This window comes from Nyctibius grandis, chromosome 3 (genome assembly GCF_013368605.1).
Source record: "Nyctibius grandis isolate bNycGra1 chromosome 3, bNycGra1.pri, whole genome shotgun sequence".
Lineage (NCBI taxonomy): Eukaryota > Metazoa > Chordata > Aves > Nyctibiiformes > Nyctibiidae > Nyctibius > Nyctibius grandis.
In genome coordinates, this window is record NC_090660.1 from 16,024,001 (window position 1) to 16,041,476 (window position 17,476).

General features: G+C 45.4%; 1 protein-coding gene across 3 annotated transcripts in view; it reads left to right on the forward strand.

Annotated features, from left to right (window-relative positions):
* The window catches only part of SLC22A23 (solute carrier family 22 member 23), a 126,298-nt gene that overhangs the window by 103,079 nt on the left and 5,743 nt on the right, over nucleotides 1-17,476 (forward strand). For all 3 annotated transcript variants that reach the window (XR_011047832.1, XM_068396520.1, XM_068396521.1), the window contains 4 exons: nucleotides 4,580-4,682; nucleotides 8,156-8,388; nucleotides 11,028-11,060; nucleotides 12,879-13,002. Coding sequence is in view for 2 of the 3 variants with exons in the window: in XM_068396520.1 (XP_068252621.1) it covers nucleotides 4,580-4,682; nucleotides 8,156-8,388; nucleotides 11,028-11,060; nucleotides 12,879-13,002 (493 nt within the window). In the remaining variant the exon portion in view is untranslated. The remainder of the gene's footprint in view (nucleotides 1-4,579; nucleotides 4,683-8,155; nucleotides 8,389-11,027; nucleotides 11,061-12,878; nucleotides 13,003-17,476) is intronic.

Sequence of the window (17,476 nt, forward strand, 5' to 3'; positions counted from 1 at the left end):
TTTTTCCCTTCCCATTTGCTCCTGTCTGTGACTATCTTTCTCTTAAATCTCTTTTTCTCTTTTCCCATGCTATGTGAGCAGACAGCAGCCCCATTCCTTTGCTGAGCTGAAGTTCTCCTCTATCTCCTCTCCTTTTATAAATAGGCTTGCCAAAGCTTTAGTTTCTCAAATATTGATGACCAGAATTGTAAAAGAGCACCCGTATTTTGTTGTTTGAATTGCAAATACCTCATGGACACAATAAACTGGTGCCTTATAGTCACTTGTGTTCAAGTAGTATATAACCAAGTCCACCACAGTGTTTGCTAAAAGCTTATCTTCCAGAAGAAGCATTTCCCATTAGTCCCTGAGTATCTTTCCTTGTATTTTGAATTTTATTTGCTTTTGCCACACAGGGTCTCAAGCTCACCCAGTTCTCTGCAATGTCCCATTTCTGTGCTGTACTGCTGGCAGTGCCTCACTTTGTCACCAGCAGACTTCATTGGCACATTCCTAAAGTTTGTGCCAAGCTCCCTAGTGAGGTTATTAAACAAGATTTCTTTATTGTTTTTTTGAGAATGAGACGAGTCACCCTGCTACTAACCTCCTGCCATCCACTTTTCCATTTTTTCATTCCTTATTGCTGTCTGCCCACCAGTTGTCTACTTACCTACCTCATAATTTCTGTATGTGACTTGATGATAGCCTTCAATATTCCTTTATTATTAGGCTTTTCAAAAATGCAATGTATCAGGCTGCTAGTCCTCCATGATATAAATAAATAACTAAGCACAAAGGTAGTTCATGGAGACAGAAATCCTGGAAGGTATAAAATAACCCTGTGTACCAGTAACTCAGCATGGCTGAGAGTAGGTTGCTTCAGCTCTGCATGTCGGACTGATTTACCTCCTGCTGCAGAGCTGTCGTGCTCTGGGGATTGATTGAGTCTCTGTGCTGGGCTTCCATAGATCCTTTCATGTTCAAAGAGTTACTGGCAGTATCGTTTAGCAGCCAAAAAAATCCAGCAGAAGTCCATCACCACAGCACACTTGTCATTTTGGACATCCTTTTTCATAGGCTTGATTTGAGCTTTGTCTATTTTGTCTTTGCCAAGTGATGCAGAGATGGGTGGCTTTCTTTGAAGGCTTTAGAGATACTTTCTGATTTTGAAAGCTGTGCTCCTGAAACTCAGAGGATCCCACGAGAATTCAGCAGCATTGGGAGCTGGAAGCTGTTAGGGTTCCCCTCCCCGTGAGACTTTTAAAGTCTCCCAATGAATAGTTTTAATTTCCACTGCGATATAAAGAGTTAGCTTGGTGACAGTTTTCCTACCAAGTCCCTGAATAGGAAGCCTAGAGTATGTGTGGGCTCCGGAGTATGGGAAAACTCGTAATGGGCCTCTGAGTAAATGGATAAAAATAGTTTTTATTTTCCACATTCGCCCTTCTGGTAAATCAGCCAGAACTGAAATGTTTAATGCAAATCTCTTCTGAACTGGTGACTTCAGTGCAAAATCAAAGAATAGGTTGGGGGTAGGGGGAGTTTTCCTGGTGTTATTCCAGTAACTGAGAGTGCAATAGTTTGCTTCAATGAGGTTTTAATAGGCATTGGGTTGACTTCTCTTTTAAGTTCTTAACGTTGACTTATGAAGTCCAGACAGCCTAAGAGCTGCCGCTCTCCTGATGCCCATCAGTCAGAGCAGGTCCTTTCGTGCAAAGAGGCCACCTCTAAAAAGAGCAGGCCACTTAAATATGAGCCAGTTCTTTAAGTGATGACTTTTTTGCAAGTCAAATAGCTTATTTGTTGCTATCTGAATGATATTTTAATTATCGTAAATTATAGATATTGGAGTGACAGGGTTTTTTTGGAGAACATCTGACTGGTATATATAGAAATAAAGGATGGAGAAAGTCATCAGAAAGATAGAGGTGGTGGAGACTTGGGGAGAGTCATTCATCTGAAGCAGGTGACTTAGATTTGGAGTTTTAACGCACTGTAGAGGAATGGAGGAGTAAATAGCTGGTAGACCCAGAAGCCTTTCAGTAAAAAGTTAGGTGCTGTTTGCATTCTTTGGTGTAAGGTTTGAGGCCAGTTTCTTTTTTTTTTCTTTTTTTCTTTATTTTTTTTTGTTTATTTTTTTTTCCTTTTTTTTTTTTCTTTAATCCTTGTAATGCAGCTACATCTGGTATCTCTGGAGGTGTTTGTCACTTCTCATAACCCACGGGCTATTGAGGGTAGAACACCAGTTCAGTGAAAAACACTAAGGAGAATTAGTTCAGAAGGACTAATTTATAAGAAAGGTTAAAAAGGGGCTTAAGTGCACATGAGAAGGATGCATGACAATAAATAAAGAACGTATGGATTGTAGCAACCTGTAATGTATAAGCAGGATTGAAGGGCAAAATAAAGTTTGGCTCCAAAGAGAAGTGTAACCAAGTTAAGTGTTGCTTCTCTTAATTTTATTAAGTTGTGGCTCAATAAAGCACATATTGACAATAAAATCTACTTTCTCTTCCCAAAGAAAAAAGTAAACATTACTTTAAGAAACAACAAAAAAAAAGACAAATTAAGAAAATCCGAAGAATATGGCATCAGGGACTGTCTTCTGCTGACAGAGGAGGAGATCTTTTACAGGCCAGATCTGGTCATTCTTGGACAGTTTGAGAGTGAACTCTTAAGTCCACATGAAATCTGTGCAATGTGTGTTGTTGGGTTTTTCATTGTTGCCCTTCAGCTGAAATAGTGAAGTCATCCACAGCTTTTCAAAACCTTGTGCTGCTTCTAGTGCTTGCTTTGACTTCTTTGCTGTAGAAGGTTTGGCTTGGGCTCAGTTACAGGCTTTATAACTATGTTTTATCTAACTGCTTCAGTTGTTCTGAATTATTTTATTCCCACTTACTCCTTTCCGCAGTCTTGGTACAAAATTCATTTTGACCTTGCTCTTTGAGATTAGGTACCATCTTTTTTTATTGCGTATTTTTTTAGTATAGCCCTGATCCATTGCTGAGCCTGCTGAGTGCTCCTGTAGTACAAACATTGATTTGACCAATTTCCTCTTTTGCTCCACCTCTGTTTTTATGCTTTTGTGAGCTTCATGCTGCATAGATTCTGGGGAGAAATGGATATTATTAGGTAGTAAGGAAAGCAGTAAGGCAATATTCTGCTTAAGTACAATCGTTAATGTAAAACACCCTTTGCTGCTTTTCTCAGAAGCGTTCCCTGTAGTTATTCTAGATAGAAGACCAGGAGTGACCTGTGAGCAGTGAATAGCTCAACTATTTGCATATAAATAGTGTTTCTTTGATTTATTATTTTTATGGTACAATTTTCAAATAACAGCAGACAAACTTGCCTTGTTTTGTTTGTAAATTTGGGTGATTTATCTCTTTTTTTCCCCTGCGGCTTTCTTTTATTTTTCCCTGTCTTGCATCTCTTAACGAGATTGCTATTCAGTGGAGTAAGGCAGAGGTCAGGGCAGGCCACTGCGGATGACTGAGGACACCCTGGTTAATTGCGTATGCACGAAGGGAATGCATGCACGGTTCAGAACACGACCACACTGCTGCCTTTAAACACTTCTAGAAAGTCTAGAAACAGTAATACAAGTCTTTGCCCTAAAAAACGGTCCTAGTCTGTAGCATTGGAGAGCATCATTTTTGTGATGCTTCTCTATAGCTGCAGCTTCTTCTGTTTTTACCAGACTTTATGCCCTTGTTAGCTGTCTCACTGATCCGGTAGCTTGGGAACAGTGGTTTTGTTGGCATGCTTAGGTAGGTGTTCCAGCTCTACCCTAATGATATTTGGGAAGTAAGCAGTGCCCTTCATTTTTGTCCCGTGCCAACAAGAATATCAGGTGCAATATTTGCGAGGCTTATGCGTTACTATAGCGTTGCGAAGAAAGGTTGGCTTGCAGCTGCCCAGCACTTTAAGGATGTGGTGAGGCTTTAGTTCTGAAACGCAAAGACATCACAGCTAATGATGCCCAAGCATTTTTCTTTAAGGAAATGTCTTCTGTTTAGGACGTCCATCAGAACAATTTTAAATACTTGAAAGGGGGCAGGGGAGAGGATGAGCTGACATAGTGTCCTAGCCACCTCTTTCTGAAACCTGGATTTGAACAAACCTCAAAAGATTCCCACGAAAAATGAGTTTGAGCTCCAGTCCTTTCCATTGCTTTTAAGGTGTGCATTGCAGAACGGCAGCAGGTCTTGTAACCGCACAAGTACAGTCCTGCCTCTGGGAGGTTTAAAAATTAACAGAATGCTAAAGTTCTTCAGGAAATTTTATATCATTCTTGCTGGGATTGAGCTCTGTACTGCCCCCATTTTACATACACATTTCAAACTGGGAGAAGGATTGGAGTGTGAAGGAGTTCTTGGGCAGTTCTTCAGCCCCAAGAAGGTTAAGGGGAGCCTGGAAGAAAAGGGGGAACCTGAGGTGGACTTTAGGCAGGTTGTTCAGCCTTTTTATAGCTCCTGTTAGTGTAATCAATAGTGTCCTGCTCTCCAGAACATCCCTCAGAATATCTGTAGTTCAGAAGTGAAGCTTCTCCTTCTTGTTCTTCCTAGTGAAAGAATAATTTTGGTTTGGTTTGTTTCAGAGCTGGAAAAGGAGATCACCAGGAGACCGAAGAAAGTCTGCATTGTTAAAGTGGTGGGAACAAGGAACCTGTGGAAAAACATCGTAGTATTGTGTGTGAACTCGTAAGTCAGATCTCTTTCTGTTTGAATAGTTGTGTGGTTGGTGAACTGGAAGCAGTAATGGGAAATGATGGGGGAGCTCCTCTGTTTCCTAGTGTGGGACCCTTCACTAGTGTCTCTGATAACTGATCCTGGAAAAACACCAGCTGTTGCAGGGAATTATTTTTTTATGGCAAACGTGGAGGAACTCATTGGCTGTTTCAGGGAGCAGAACCACGTGCCTTCTCAGGTGTCGTGCTGCAACTGCATTGCTATCACCAGTGGTCTCGCATGGCCATATCCTGGTACATGCTCATGCATGCCGACATTTGCTGCTGGCATCCTGGGTGGGATTTTTGAAATCACTAATGCCACAGGAGCGCAAGTTCAAGTTGCTTACATACGATATAGCTGTGTTGCAGAGGAAGATGTTGCTTGCCAGTACACACAAGCCTGCTACCCTGTATAACAGCTGTCCTTGATAGGTCTTCCAAAGTGCTTCAGCTCTCCCAAATCATGTGTGGGGCACACAGGGAGAATGTGCTGTCTCGCACAGAGCAATGTGATGCCTGCGTCCTAAGGTTTCGGCTTGGACATGCTGACATGGGCAAAACCAAGCATCTGCCTGAGGGTTTTACAGGTTACAGGCTCTGAGACCTTCTGTCCAAAATTGAGCACCTTCTAAAGAGGAAATAGATGGGCTGGAAATTTAGCCTCTAACCAAACCCAACTTCTGAGAGGGAGTCAAGAGTAGATTTTCTATTTTTTCAATCTTATAAAATGCCCATTTTAATTCCTTTTGTGATTTTTTTTTTTTTTTCCAAATGGGAGGTGAGGAGAAGACTGGAAATCCCCCATCCTCAGCTGTGTTTAAAAGTACATACCTCTCTTGTGGCTTTTTCTTCGTCACTTCAGGGCCCTACTCTGCAGCCTTCACTGCTGTTGACAGGCACATGGATCAGTCATAACCCAGAGAGGACAGCCCCTGTGCTGGGCAGACAGTCACCCAGGAGCACACGGACTTCAGGGGTCTGTCTCCAGCATTATCGGTTGCAGAACCAACTCCGGTTGTATGGTTTTGTCTCTCTCTCCCACCTACCAGCGGGTGACTCCCTCTGCTCCGAAACAACATTTTCCTCTTAAGCTGAGCTGGTAGATTTAATAGCCAGTGTTAACTGTATTTGTGAAGAACCTTTGTGTGGGGAATTCTCCCCTTCTCCCTCCCCCTTTTTAATTACGCACATTTGGGAATTCCCTAAACAAGAACTAGGCAGCCCAAATAGTAACTTCTGGCAATTGCGCACAGAGGCTGTTTGCCATCCAAGTAGAGCGTGAAGCAGATGTGCGTTTGAGGAAATAGCTTTCATGTTTGTTTTTAGGGGGTGGAAAAAAAATATTTAATTTTAGTTCTGTTATTCCTGTTAGATGGGGCTGTGGTAAATTTTCAGAGTGTGGAAGACGGAGAAGGAACCTTCTACAGGCAATTATGAGACAGCAAGGGGAGATAAATGTATTTAGTTTTAAAAGCAACTGTTCTGAGCTGTTCAGCAAGTTAAGATAATACAGTGATTTCTGGGGAAGCTGGCTGGAAAGCAAAGTGCAAATGATACATCAATTTAGTTTATAGGTCATGGCCTAAATAATAACTTCAGCAAGTGTGTTTGCATGCACAGAAGAGAGAGATAGAAGGTACACACTGTTTAACTCTGCCCTCTTACTAAATATTGTTTTGCTGATTAATATTTCACTTATGGGAGGAGTCGGTTATACTCTAGATATCCAAAGCAGATGACATTCTTGTATAACAGCAAGTACTTGTGCTAGATTTCTACTGGGGGGAAGGCGTTTGATACTGGGGCTGTAGTTTTGGACTATAGCATTGATTCACAAGATTGCAAGAGAAGTCTCCCAGGCCCTGGGCTGTCATGCACTCAGCAATTGCATATTCCCCCAACAGTTTCTATACTTATGTTAATATCCAGTTTACACTGACAGAGCTTCAAATTCCTGACGTTCAGGAGGATAGAGGTGTATGAGTATAATCACAGAATCACAGAATGTTAGGGATTGGAAGGGACCTCGAAAGATCATCTAGTCCAATCCCCCTGCCGGAGCAGGATTGCCTAGATCATATCACACAGGAACGTGTCCAGGCAGGTTTTGAATGTCTCCAGAGAAAGAGACTCCACAACCTCTCTGGGCAGCCTGTTCCAGTGTTCGGTTACCCTCGCTGTAAAGAAGTTTTTCCTCATATTTATGTGGAACCTCCTATGTTCCAGCTTGCACCCGTTGCCCTTGTCCTGTCAATGGATGTCACTGAGAAGAGCCTGACTCCATCCTCATGACACTTGCCCTTTACATATTTATAAACATTAATGAGGTCACCCCTCAGTCTCTTCTTCTCCAAGCTAAAGAGACCCAGCTCCCTCAGCCTCTCCTCATAAGGGAGATGTTCCACTCCCTTAATCATCTTTGTAATGTAACTGCCATTCATTTTTTGGAGACCTGGAGCTGCAGCTTAATTGGAGGCACAATTAATTTGTGACATAAGGTTTGTCTGATCTAAATGCCAGGGGCAGGAGGCCCTTCCCGGCAGGGGTATCTGTGCTGTGATGGGGGCAGTTGGGAACATTGACCTCCTGTAGCAGCTCTGCTGCAGTTTTGCACCACGTTGGGGGCTGATGTTGGGGCTTCTCATCTGACTTCTGTACCTCCAGCCCCCTGCTCTCCCTTCCTTTTTATTCATTTCTTTTATTTTCATTTTTTTTTTGAGGAGAGGTAGGGGAAGACAGGAGAAAGAGGAGTGAAATGGAGTGGCAAGATGTTAATCACTGGCATCACGAAGAAGTTTTTAAAAGAAGAGGAGATGTATTGCTATGGAGGGTGGTGTAAATGGGTAGATTCAAGTAGGGCTTATTGTTTGATAATTGTAATAATCATTGCAGTGCAATGTGTGACTTCAAATACTCATTTCTAAGAGGTTTTCAGTTGTAACAGGCTAACTTGAGAAGTGAGATGCAATCTTTAGTACAACCAAATGCCAAGGGCGGGTGGGTCTTCCTGGAAGACACATCTGTATTGCACGGTGTTTTGCTGTCCAAGCGCTCCATCGCAGCAGCGCTGGCTCTGCGGCCATCAGCAGATGCACTGGGAACAGAGAGATGTCCTTCTTGAGACAGAGGAGTTCTGAAATACATTGGAAAAAACAGTCATGCAGTAGGAGTCCTAATAAAGTTTCTTGTACCCTAATCTTGAGCAACAAATGATGCCCGTAGATTGCAAATATCTGGTTGAATAGAGTTTTTTCTTTGGTTTCTTTTAATCATTGCTTATTTTTACAGTAGCACCTGGAAGTCTGAGTTGAGTCTTTTTGACCAGGTATTCCTACAGCAGAATAAATTGTTCCTGCATTAACGTATTCCTACATTGAATTACATTGCAGTGTGTGGCTGCCTTCTCAGCAATGATCTCCCCTTACCCTCTCCTGTTTCCCCTAGGCTGACTGGTTACGGCATACACCACTGTTTTGCGAAAAGCATGATGGGGCACGAAGCGAAGATGGCGATTACCCACAACTTCTATGCGGACTACTACACCATGGCTGGGATTGCGCTGGCATCCTGCCTGGCCATGTGCCCGGTGGTCGGGTTTCTGGGGAGGAGAGGAGGACTCCTGCTTTTCATGATCCTTACTGCTCTGGCATCGCTTCTGCAGCTGGGCCTTCTCAACTGTAAGTTGGAGACAAGAGCTTTTCAGGACCACACAAGTTTGACATGCAAATAAGGGACCAGGAACTATTAGCATTTCCTTTGCCTTTCTCAGATTTGACGTGCCGTACACCTGCTTAGTTTAAGAAGCTGAATTCATTTGAAGGATTCCCCAAACATTTGTTGTCTTAGGTTCATTAGCAAAAGGATGTGTTCTGGATGAGTCCCTGTGGTGAAGCTCGTTGAGCACTGGGGCTGCTTCTAGGGCTGTCACTTAAAAACAAACAAAACCAAAAAACACTTTTAATTTTATTTCAGTGAAATACCCTCTGGGGAAAGAGCTGTGTTGGGAAGGGAAAACTTTCCCACTTGAGTCTGCATCTTGAATAGCCTCTAAACAAGGAGAAGTTAAAGGAATAGGTGTATGTCCTCTGCCTTCTCCGAGCATCTTGCTACATGTGAGTAATACACAGGTAGCATGGAAATATGCAGCTGAGAGACCCTACTGTGTATGTATAGTCCATGTGAATGTATACACATGATTTCGTGAGGTGACACAGCTTTTCAAATAGGTTGTTTTTGCCAAAAGCAAGAGTGTAACCGCTCCTCCTTTGCAGGTGGTGACCTTTCTCTGGCCCTTTTGAGCTGCTTCAGCTATTAAAACTGCTACAGAAATATTCCCTTTCCTTCTTTTATTTTATTTTCTTGTCTTAATTTTCTGTTGATGGACAAAGTTGAATGTGATGGATCAGAGAGGTGTTGAAACAGAGGGAAGATGGGATGTGCTTTACCACTCTCAGTGTTGCCAATCATTAGACCCCTGTCCCATGAAACATCACCCCAAGGAAAGGGGAAGAGGGTTGAGACATGCCTTGGACAAACGGGCCATGAGACAAACACCAGAACACTGTTTGTTGCTGGTTTTCATTTCTAAGTTTAGAAATAATTAAGGGCTTTAATGAGAAAGAGTTTTTTGCATTGAGGATGGAAAGATTTCACATTCCCGCATGCTGAAGACAGCCCTGAGCCAGCAAGAGTTGTCCATATTTACAGATCGTGTTTCCCAAAAGCGTTTACTAAGTTAACCTTTAGTGAGCATGCTATTTGTGGGAGTGTAGGAGGGAAACAGGGAACCTCTTTCATGACATGGAGGAAACTCCAAAATCGTGTGTGTTTGCTCCCAGCTTGGCACAGAAGTTTACATTCTCTTTGAGCACACGTTTACCATGTCCAGCCCTCCCAGCTGAGAGTGAGAGAAGCCCCATGGCCCCATCTCATCCCCAGCCCGTAGACAGAAGTGAGCATTCACATGCAGATGCACGTTCTGTGTGTGCAGTCTCCCAGAACTCCACGTTCTCGTGGTGGTGTCCATCAGAGTCTCTCTACACTAGGTTTGTCTAATTTTTTTTTAAGGACATTAGATGTTTGTTGAGGCTGTTGAGGTAATAAACATGCAATTGCTTAGTGGAAAGAAAATATGCCAGAACCATGAAAGTCTGCTCCAGAGCCATGAAAATCTGGTTGCAGTTTTTCAATGACAAAAAAGGGGTGAGGGAGGTGGGGAGGAACACCCTGTAGGAATCACAATCTTTTCCATAATGGATTTAGGTGGTTTTGTGAGTGAAGTTGCTAAAACTAAGAGCAGCCCTGGGCTCTAGGTGCTTGCTGCTGTGTTGGCACCTAGACTTCTCAATGCTGTGTGCCTGTCAGCCTTCCCCGCTCTGCTCTCACCCCTTTCTTTGTGGGAAGAGGAGGGAAAGGCAGCCTTGAACTTTGGAGCAGCTTGTCTTCCCCCACTCTAGACCCATAACCCCCTTCTTCTTCAGAAGAGCTAGACAGTGTTTGGAGAGAAGCAGTGACCCTGCTGATTATGAAATCTGTTACAGCCTCTTGCATGTCTTAGCTTACCATAATTTGGGTGTAATTAGCAAATGAAACCAGAATTTGAGAAGGAGGGTGAGAGAGGGATATGGATATCCTCCATCAGCAGCAAGCCCACAGCAGACTTTGAGGCTCACCGTGTCCAGCCCTTCCTCTGGACCCCAGGCCATCACCTGAGATGTCGTGGGAGCCTGATGGGAGATAACCAGTGGAGCTGTGCCCAGCTCATGACGCTGCCCTTCCCCTTGCTGCCCAGTACTGCCATGCACTCCTTTGCGGTTAGGACACATGGCAGCTGGTGGCTAGCGTGATACGTGGGCCACCAGCTCAGGGTTTTGGCAAGGAAGAGGTCTCCCACCAGTGTTCTCTAACTAAAGCTCCGTTGGCCATTCCCTCAGGGCTGCAACAGGAGGGCAGTTTCTCTTCTCCCCCTTCGTTAACAACAGAAGCCTTTGTGTTAATCCCTGTGGTAATTCTGGGGCTCTTAAAAATGGTTTACCACTGCGTTTGTTATCACTGTCTCATTAGCATGCTCTCCTCCAGCTGAAAGGGGCCTGGAAATGGCATGTCCTGTATGGTCGCTGTGAGAAGATGTGCCAGTTATGGCATAGGAAAGGAGAAGTGTATGGTGGGCTGAGGGGTGTATGTGGGATTTACCTTTGGTTTGTTTTTTTTGTTTGGGTGGGTTTTTTTTATAAATTGCATATGTAACAAAATTATGTTCTTGTTTTCTCTCCTTTTCTCTCCTATTTTTATGTAACTTCTGTGGTGTTGGATCCAGTGATTGGAAAATACAGTCAACTTCCAGACTCAGGTATGGTTTACAGATGGGTCTGCATCACAGCAGAAGTGCTGCCTGGGGAGCGGGTGGATACGAAAGGCCGGGGCCAAAGCACCCAGAGCAGAGCTGCTGCTGCAGAGGGGTGCAGGGGGAAAGCCCACTTCTACGCAGTGCCTTGGGACCTTGCTTGTAGGCAGGCCTGTTCATTTATATGCAGGCTCTCAGTGTAGCATCCCCTCCGCATAGTCTGGCTTACCTCTGCATGTCAAGAGAGGGTGCAGAGGTCCCCTAAGGTTTATTTTTAGATATAGGGCAATGCTTTCTCAGAAAGTCTCCTTCTCAGAAGCAACATTCCCAGTTCGGTCTTTTCCAGAAAGATCTGAGATGCCACAGTCCCTTCTGATAAGGGGGACTTAGACACCTTAGAAAATACTTCCCCAGACACCTTATCCCAGCCTGAAGGTCTGCAATAGCAATGCAGTGGCAGGCTGCAGGAGAACAAAACCTGCCCTTCTGTATTTGATTTAACGGACCTGTCCTTGCCTGGCTTTTCCCAGGTCTGTTCTGCTGAGCAGTCGTGACTCCCTGCAGGGTCAGTGCTGCAGCCTCACCCAGTATACGAAAGGTGCCTGGAGACCCAGAGACCCTTAGTTTGCAAAGTGCCATGCTCATGTCCCTGTCTGCCAGCAGTATTTGCCCTGTCCCACAGACGTGGGGTCCATTGCAGAAAGGGCTTAGCCCTGAGCGGGCTGTAGCACGTTTCGGAAGTCGTAACTTAAGAACTCATGAATACCTTTTGTTCTCCTGAGAGCTGATATATTCAATAAGAACAAAAGCAGGTGTTACTTTTCATTGGATCCAGCCCAGAGAGTGCACCTGCTTGGGACTGCACGCTTACGGGCGGCCCTTTCTTGGGGCAGATCTTGGGACTTGGCTGGAGGAAGGTGGGGGGTGTTGGCTGCAGAGCTCCAGTCCTTTCCCAGCACTCCCGTCAGGCACGATGTGTTCCCCTCGTATGGCGCAATAGTCTCTGCGAACAACGTGGCCTCCTCACTGGCCAGGACAGACCATGTGGGCTTGTACAACCCTGGATCAGACATCCAGCCCCTGCCTGCAAAAGGTGGTGAGCAGGGATCAAGCGAGGGATATATCGTCATTGTGGCCAGGAGACGGTTTCCTTTAGCTTTGTTTAGATTTACTGGGGTTTCTCCCTGTGCTTGATAGACGCTGTTCGCTCTCATCAACTTTGCTGCCATCCAGCCATGAAATGATTGAGCAAACAGCCTTGCCGGACACGGTAACAGGGGAGTGCTTCACCGTCCTTGGCATTGGCTTTTCTCGCACAGAGTTGTCAGGCAAAGGCTGTCAAGCTGGGTGTTATGACAGAGTTTGCAGACTGGTCACGTGCAGGGCCTTAGCATGGAGATGGGAGCACTTTTATTCTTTCACCTCTTGTCCTGCAAGCCTCTCCAGTGCCTAAGCCACCAAGCAGGTGTTTGGCAACTTGATGAACGCTGCCTGGCTCTGCTTGTCTGTCAAACGTGGGAGGGAAGTGGCTGGTGCCTAAAAGACTGCCCAAAGATGTGTTTTTTCTTGTGTTTTACCTTTTTGTGGTGGCTGGGCATAAATAATTCAGAGATCGCTGCCATTTTTGGCATGACATTATGTTTTTTTTCACGTATGTTTGTGTCTCGAGTGCTTAGGGAATGGATTTTATAAATACCAGGTTTAAGTTAGTGTTACAAAAATGACTCAAATTCTCGTCTAGGGAGAATGAGTAACATAAACCTGTTTTCTTCCTTGGAAGTTTGGCCTCATTCTCACTTTTTATGAACACACTTGTCTTGGCAGGTATGAGTGACAGTGTCAAAGACAAATTCTCTACTGCTTTTTCCATCGTGGGTATGTTTTCTTCGCATGCCGTTGGAAGCCTCAGCGTGTTCTTCTGTGCTGAAATCACACCGACAGTAATCAGGTGAGACACTGGAGCCCCCCTCTTCAAGGGATGGGGGCAAAATTATCCTCATTTAGTTGATAACTGGCTGTGTAACTTAACACATTGTATGGGAGGGGAAATCCCCCCTAATCAGAGACCTTGAAGCAATTTTTGGCCCACTCTTTAATTTAATGTCGCTGCAGTCAGTCTGCTTGAGTAAATGACTGTCTTGTAGACAGAGAGGCTTTGTTTCCGATGGCTCCACCTTGTGTCCCATCGTGGTGATTATCAGCAGGCCAGACATCATAGGAATTGCGTGTTTGCAGTGCAGTACGGTTTTAACTACTTAGCTGAACCAGATCATGCGGTTGAACCGTGTTATTGCTTCGCTTACTCTGCTGGATTTGTACGACCAGTGGCCATGTGAGTCTACAGCTTGATATTAAAAGAGAAATTCCAGGAGCATGCAGAGGAGGTCATAGGTGCAAGCAATCCCTGCCTCTGTAGGGCAGGTTAATCGGGGCAGCTATAGGGGTGCTCTGGTGGCAAGGAGGCGTTGCAACATGCGGTGTGAAATGCTTTTGGTGCATATAGGTGCTCTTCAGAGTCTGCAGTCCTGCCTCTCCCAACAGCAGCACCAGTGTGAGTGGTCTGCCTTTATTGCAGATAAAGTCACCTTTCTCTTTGCACACAGATCTCTTAGCAGAGGCTCAATTTTTTTCTAAAGAGGAGCGCTTTCATCCTGGGCAATAGTAGAAATCAGGCAGATGATCTTTGCTGGAGAGCTTCCCATAAAATATCTTTGTACAGTCAGGTTTTTGTACCGGTTTATGTATTCACTGTTATCTTTCACAGCACAAAGGCTGTGCTTGTGTGTTCTGCATTATGCTTTCAGCAGTGCCACAGCGATTCAGGAGTCCACCCTGACTCCATTCAATTTCCCAGGAATGTAGGTCAGATGGGTGGGAGGGAGAAAGAGAGGGGAGAGGGAATAGGATACTCTTTTTTTCTTTTTTTTTCTTTTCTTTCTTTCTTTATATGCCTTTTCAATAACTTTGCAAAAGTATTATTGCAAAGCTGTCAGCTGAGTAGCCAGAGTCTCCTTGATCCATGCCCTTTTCTTCCAAGCTATCTGACTTTGTGAATGTGTTTTACAGATAACGTTATTTCCACAGGGAAAGGCAGTGTGAGTGGTGAGGAGATTCTACAGCAGCCCAAAACACTAACAGCTATTTACTTATGTGTGCGTCAGTCAGTTTGGTGGTTTTACGCCTCTTTCATTTTCTCCTTGTCTCTGTTTGAAAGACACGTAGATAAGGGATTGGCCACGTCAACCGGAAGAGAATCTGCCAAGTAGGGTCAGGTACGCGGTGTGAACTTAGCAAGTTTTTTCCTTAAATCACTTACGTTGCTACAGGGAGGGGGACAAAATCTTGTCTGGGAGATGAACTTCTGCTTCCTCTGACGCTGCTGGGTGACACCAGGCAGGTGACAATAGGTAGATAGGCCTGAGGGTCCCCGTTCATTAATAGGGATGATGACACTCTGCAGCGCTGTGCAGTCCTACCACCGTAAAGCTCTTTATAAGATCTGCTCAGGGCTGTAATTAGAAGGCGGCGCTCACAATGGTGCATAAACATCTCTCAAGCACAGTGTAGTTAAGCTGCCTTGTGTCTTGCTTTTCGGTGGGATCTGGCTGCTCCCTCATAACCTGTTTGCTAAAATACTGCCTCGGATGTCCTTTAGTGTTTCAGATCATCTTAATATGCTTTAGGTTGAATCTCGAGGAACCTTAGGGAAAAGAGAGGCAGAGAGAGCACTGGGGCTGTCTCTGGGGTTTCCCTGATCAAATCCTTTACCTGTAATCCCCCATCCCTGAGGGGGGAAAGCAGCACTGCCATTATCAGGGTATCAGTGACGTGATGGCCAACCTGTAGCACCCATCTGGCTTTACTGCTGCAGTGCTGAGATGAATGGTTACAGCAGTGTAGGAGGAAAATAGCCATCTTCATCACCAAGAGGTGCTACCAGCTCCAGAGACATAAAGGTTCCACGCTGTCATGCAGCACAGAGGGGTCCTTCGTACCCTTGCACTGCAGCCTGGTCTCCTGGTGCCAGGTAGGAGGGCTTCACCAGGAGCTCCCATTCCTTGTACCAAGGGTTTCAGTGCAGAGCTCCATCCAAACACTGAATTTAAGCACTGAGAGGCACCGATAGTCCATCTCTAATAATCTTGATGGGAACACCACTGCAGGTTGCACAGCTACTAAATAGGAACAGGCTGAGGAAACTGCAGTGTGTCCTCTCCCTGTCCTCTGCATGCTTGGTTGCTAACAAGTGGAAAAGTGATCTGGGTTTCTCTCTCTCTGTCCTGCTTTTGCCCTCACCCAGCCAAAGAAATGAAGAGCGGGCAGTGATGGCCAAATTAGGAGCTTTACCCATCGCTAGCAGTCTCAAGCCAAATTTCCAGTAGGTTACAGTACAGTTTACTGGGACCTGAACCAGACCTGGCTTTTCAAAGGTGGTGCCTTGCCCCATGAGGCCAAGGGTGTCCTGGTGTGTTACTGAAGCTCTGGCCCGGAACTCAGCACACAACAGGGTCGCTTACGTACAGGAAGGTCAGGGAGAAACCATGGAGGTTTTCAGGGACTGACTTCAAGAAGTGGCTGAGCTGACTGGACAAAGCCCTAAAAAACCTGATCTGAATTCAGTGTTGGCCCCACTTTGTGCAAGATGCTGGAGTGGGTGCTCTCCCAGTCTCCTCCAACCTGAGTAGCTCTCTGGCTCTTCTGTACTCTGAGCCATGCCGCGTATCAACCCATTTGCTCAAGACAGACAAATGGCCACTGGCAGACAGGATTAACCTTTCTTTGTTCTCCTGAGCAGCGCTGAGAAGGGCATGACCCCCTTCTTAGGTTTAGCCCAGTTCGAGCAAAGAATATCAGCAAGGAGGTTTTGCTGTTCTCTGAAAAAACACTGCAGTAGCAAGCAAGAAAATTCTCCCCTGTGATCAGGGAGGCCCTTTCTGAGGACAAAATTTTGGACCAAGATTCCTTTGCGACTTGCCCGCATCAGGACTATAAGCCTCATGCTTACGGTCCTGATGCTGCCTCACTGCTGCTGGGCGAGCAGGGGCTGCGGAAGCAGCTCTGATCACGCGTGGGGCCGTACTGCTGGAAACCCCCCAGCAGCAGCCACTGCCAGGCGGAGGTGCAAGGGAAGAAGCTGGGGTTTGCCGTCGGTGCCAGCAGCCCTTGCACTCCCTCCCTCGGCTCTGATCTGCACCTCAGAGCGTGTTTGATGCCAGTCCCCTGCCATGGGAAAGCCTGTACTGAAGAGAAGCGGTGTCCCGAAACGCCCTGGACATCTTTGATTTCCACATGCTGCCCCACAGTGCCTGCAAAAATGAATTATGAGGGTGCTGCCTCTCTTGCCCTGTACCCATTTTCCTGATGTGCACGTGAACAGCAAAAAATTACTGACAGTATTTTCAGTTTGCCTTTTTTTTTCCCCATTTTCATATTTGCAGTATAGTCAAACATTAAAATCTTCTAGGATGTGTACCAAAATGTATTTTCAAGCCTTCTTCTGACAGGTTATGATGGCGCTGGAGAAAGTAACGCCTGCTTTAATTACTGACATCATATGGGAAAAACTTTTTTTTCCCCTCCAAATCTGAAGCTGCTTGACCCGTAATGACAGAGCCGTCTTTGTTGTTGCCTTTTCCTGTTTCCTTCCAGCTTGCTTGATGTCCTTCTACTGCGGCTTTTAAAACTCACCTCAGGTCCTTCTCGGTGGGTGAGATACAATTTAGCCGTGGCGACCACTGATGTAAATGAGGCGGGCTTTTGTTGCTCCGGGGCCAACTTGGAGAGCGATTTGCCATGCGTTCGGGGCTGGTTGTGTCCGTTACTCATGTGAGTGTATTAATGAAGTTGCAGGGAGGCCAGTCGCACAATGGCCGCATTCAGCTGAGTTTCTAAATTGCCATCGGAAAGCTGGCAAGTTTTTAATAAGGGCTTTTGCAGTACTGGGGGAAATCACTGTGGTCTGTGAAAGATGCTCTGCTGAGCTGGAGCATTAGGGGCTACACACATGAATTTTTGATCCAGTCAGTGTCCCGAGAGCGTTTTTTTGAAACCTGTGCTTGCTGCACTTTAGCTGTCAAGTGAGCAGCAGTGGATTTGGGAAAGAGTTGGGTGAAGATTAGCTTTAACATGGTAGTTGGCTGAGTGAATTTGGCATTTGTAGGTTTATAGTGCTGTGATTTCTAGTATGTTCAATAGTCAAGGAAACTTTTTTCCCCAAGTAGTTGATGTAAAGCAGTTCCTTTGCCTTTTGCAGTTGTTTTCTGTAAGGTCCGGTTATTATTAATAATGACATCTCTGCTTTTGGGCCAAGAACTGGAGCACCTGAGCCCGTCTGATCACCAGAGGGTTTGGGAATAGATGGTATCTCCCAGAGGAGCCCCAGGAGGCGTGCTGCCAGGGTGTGCTCGGTGGGGGAACGGGGA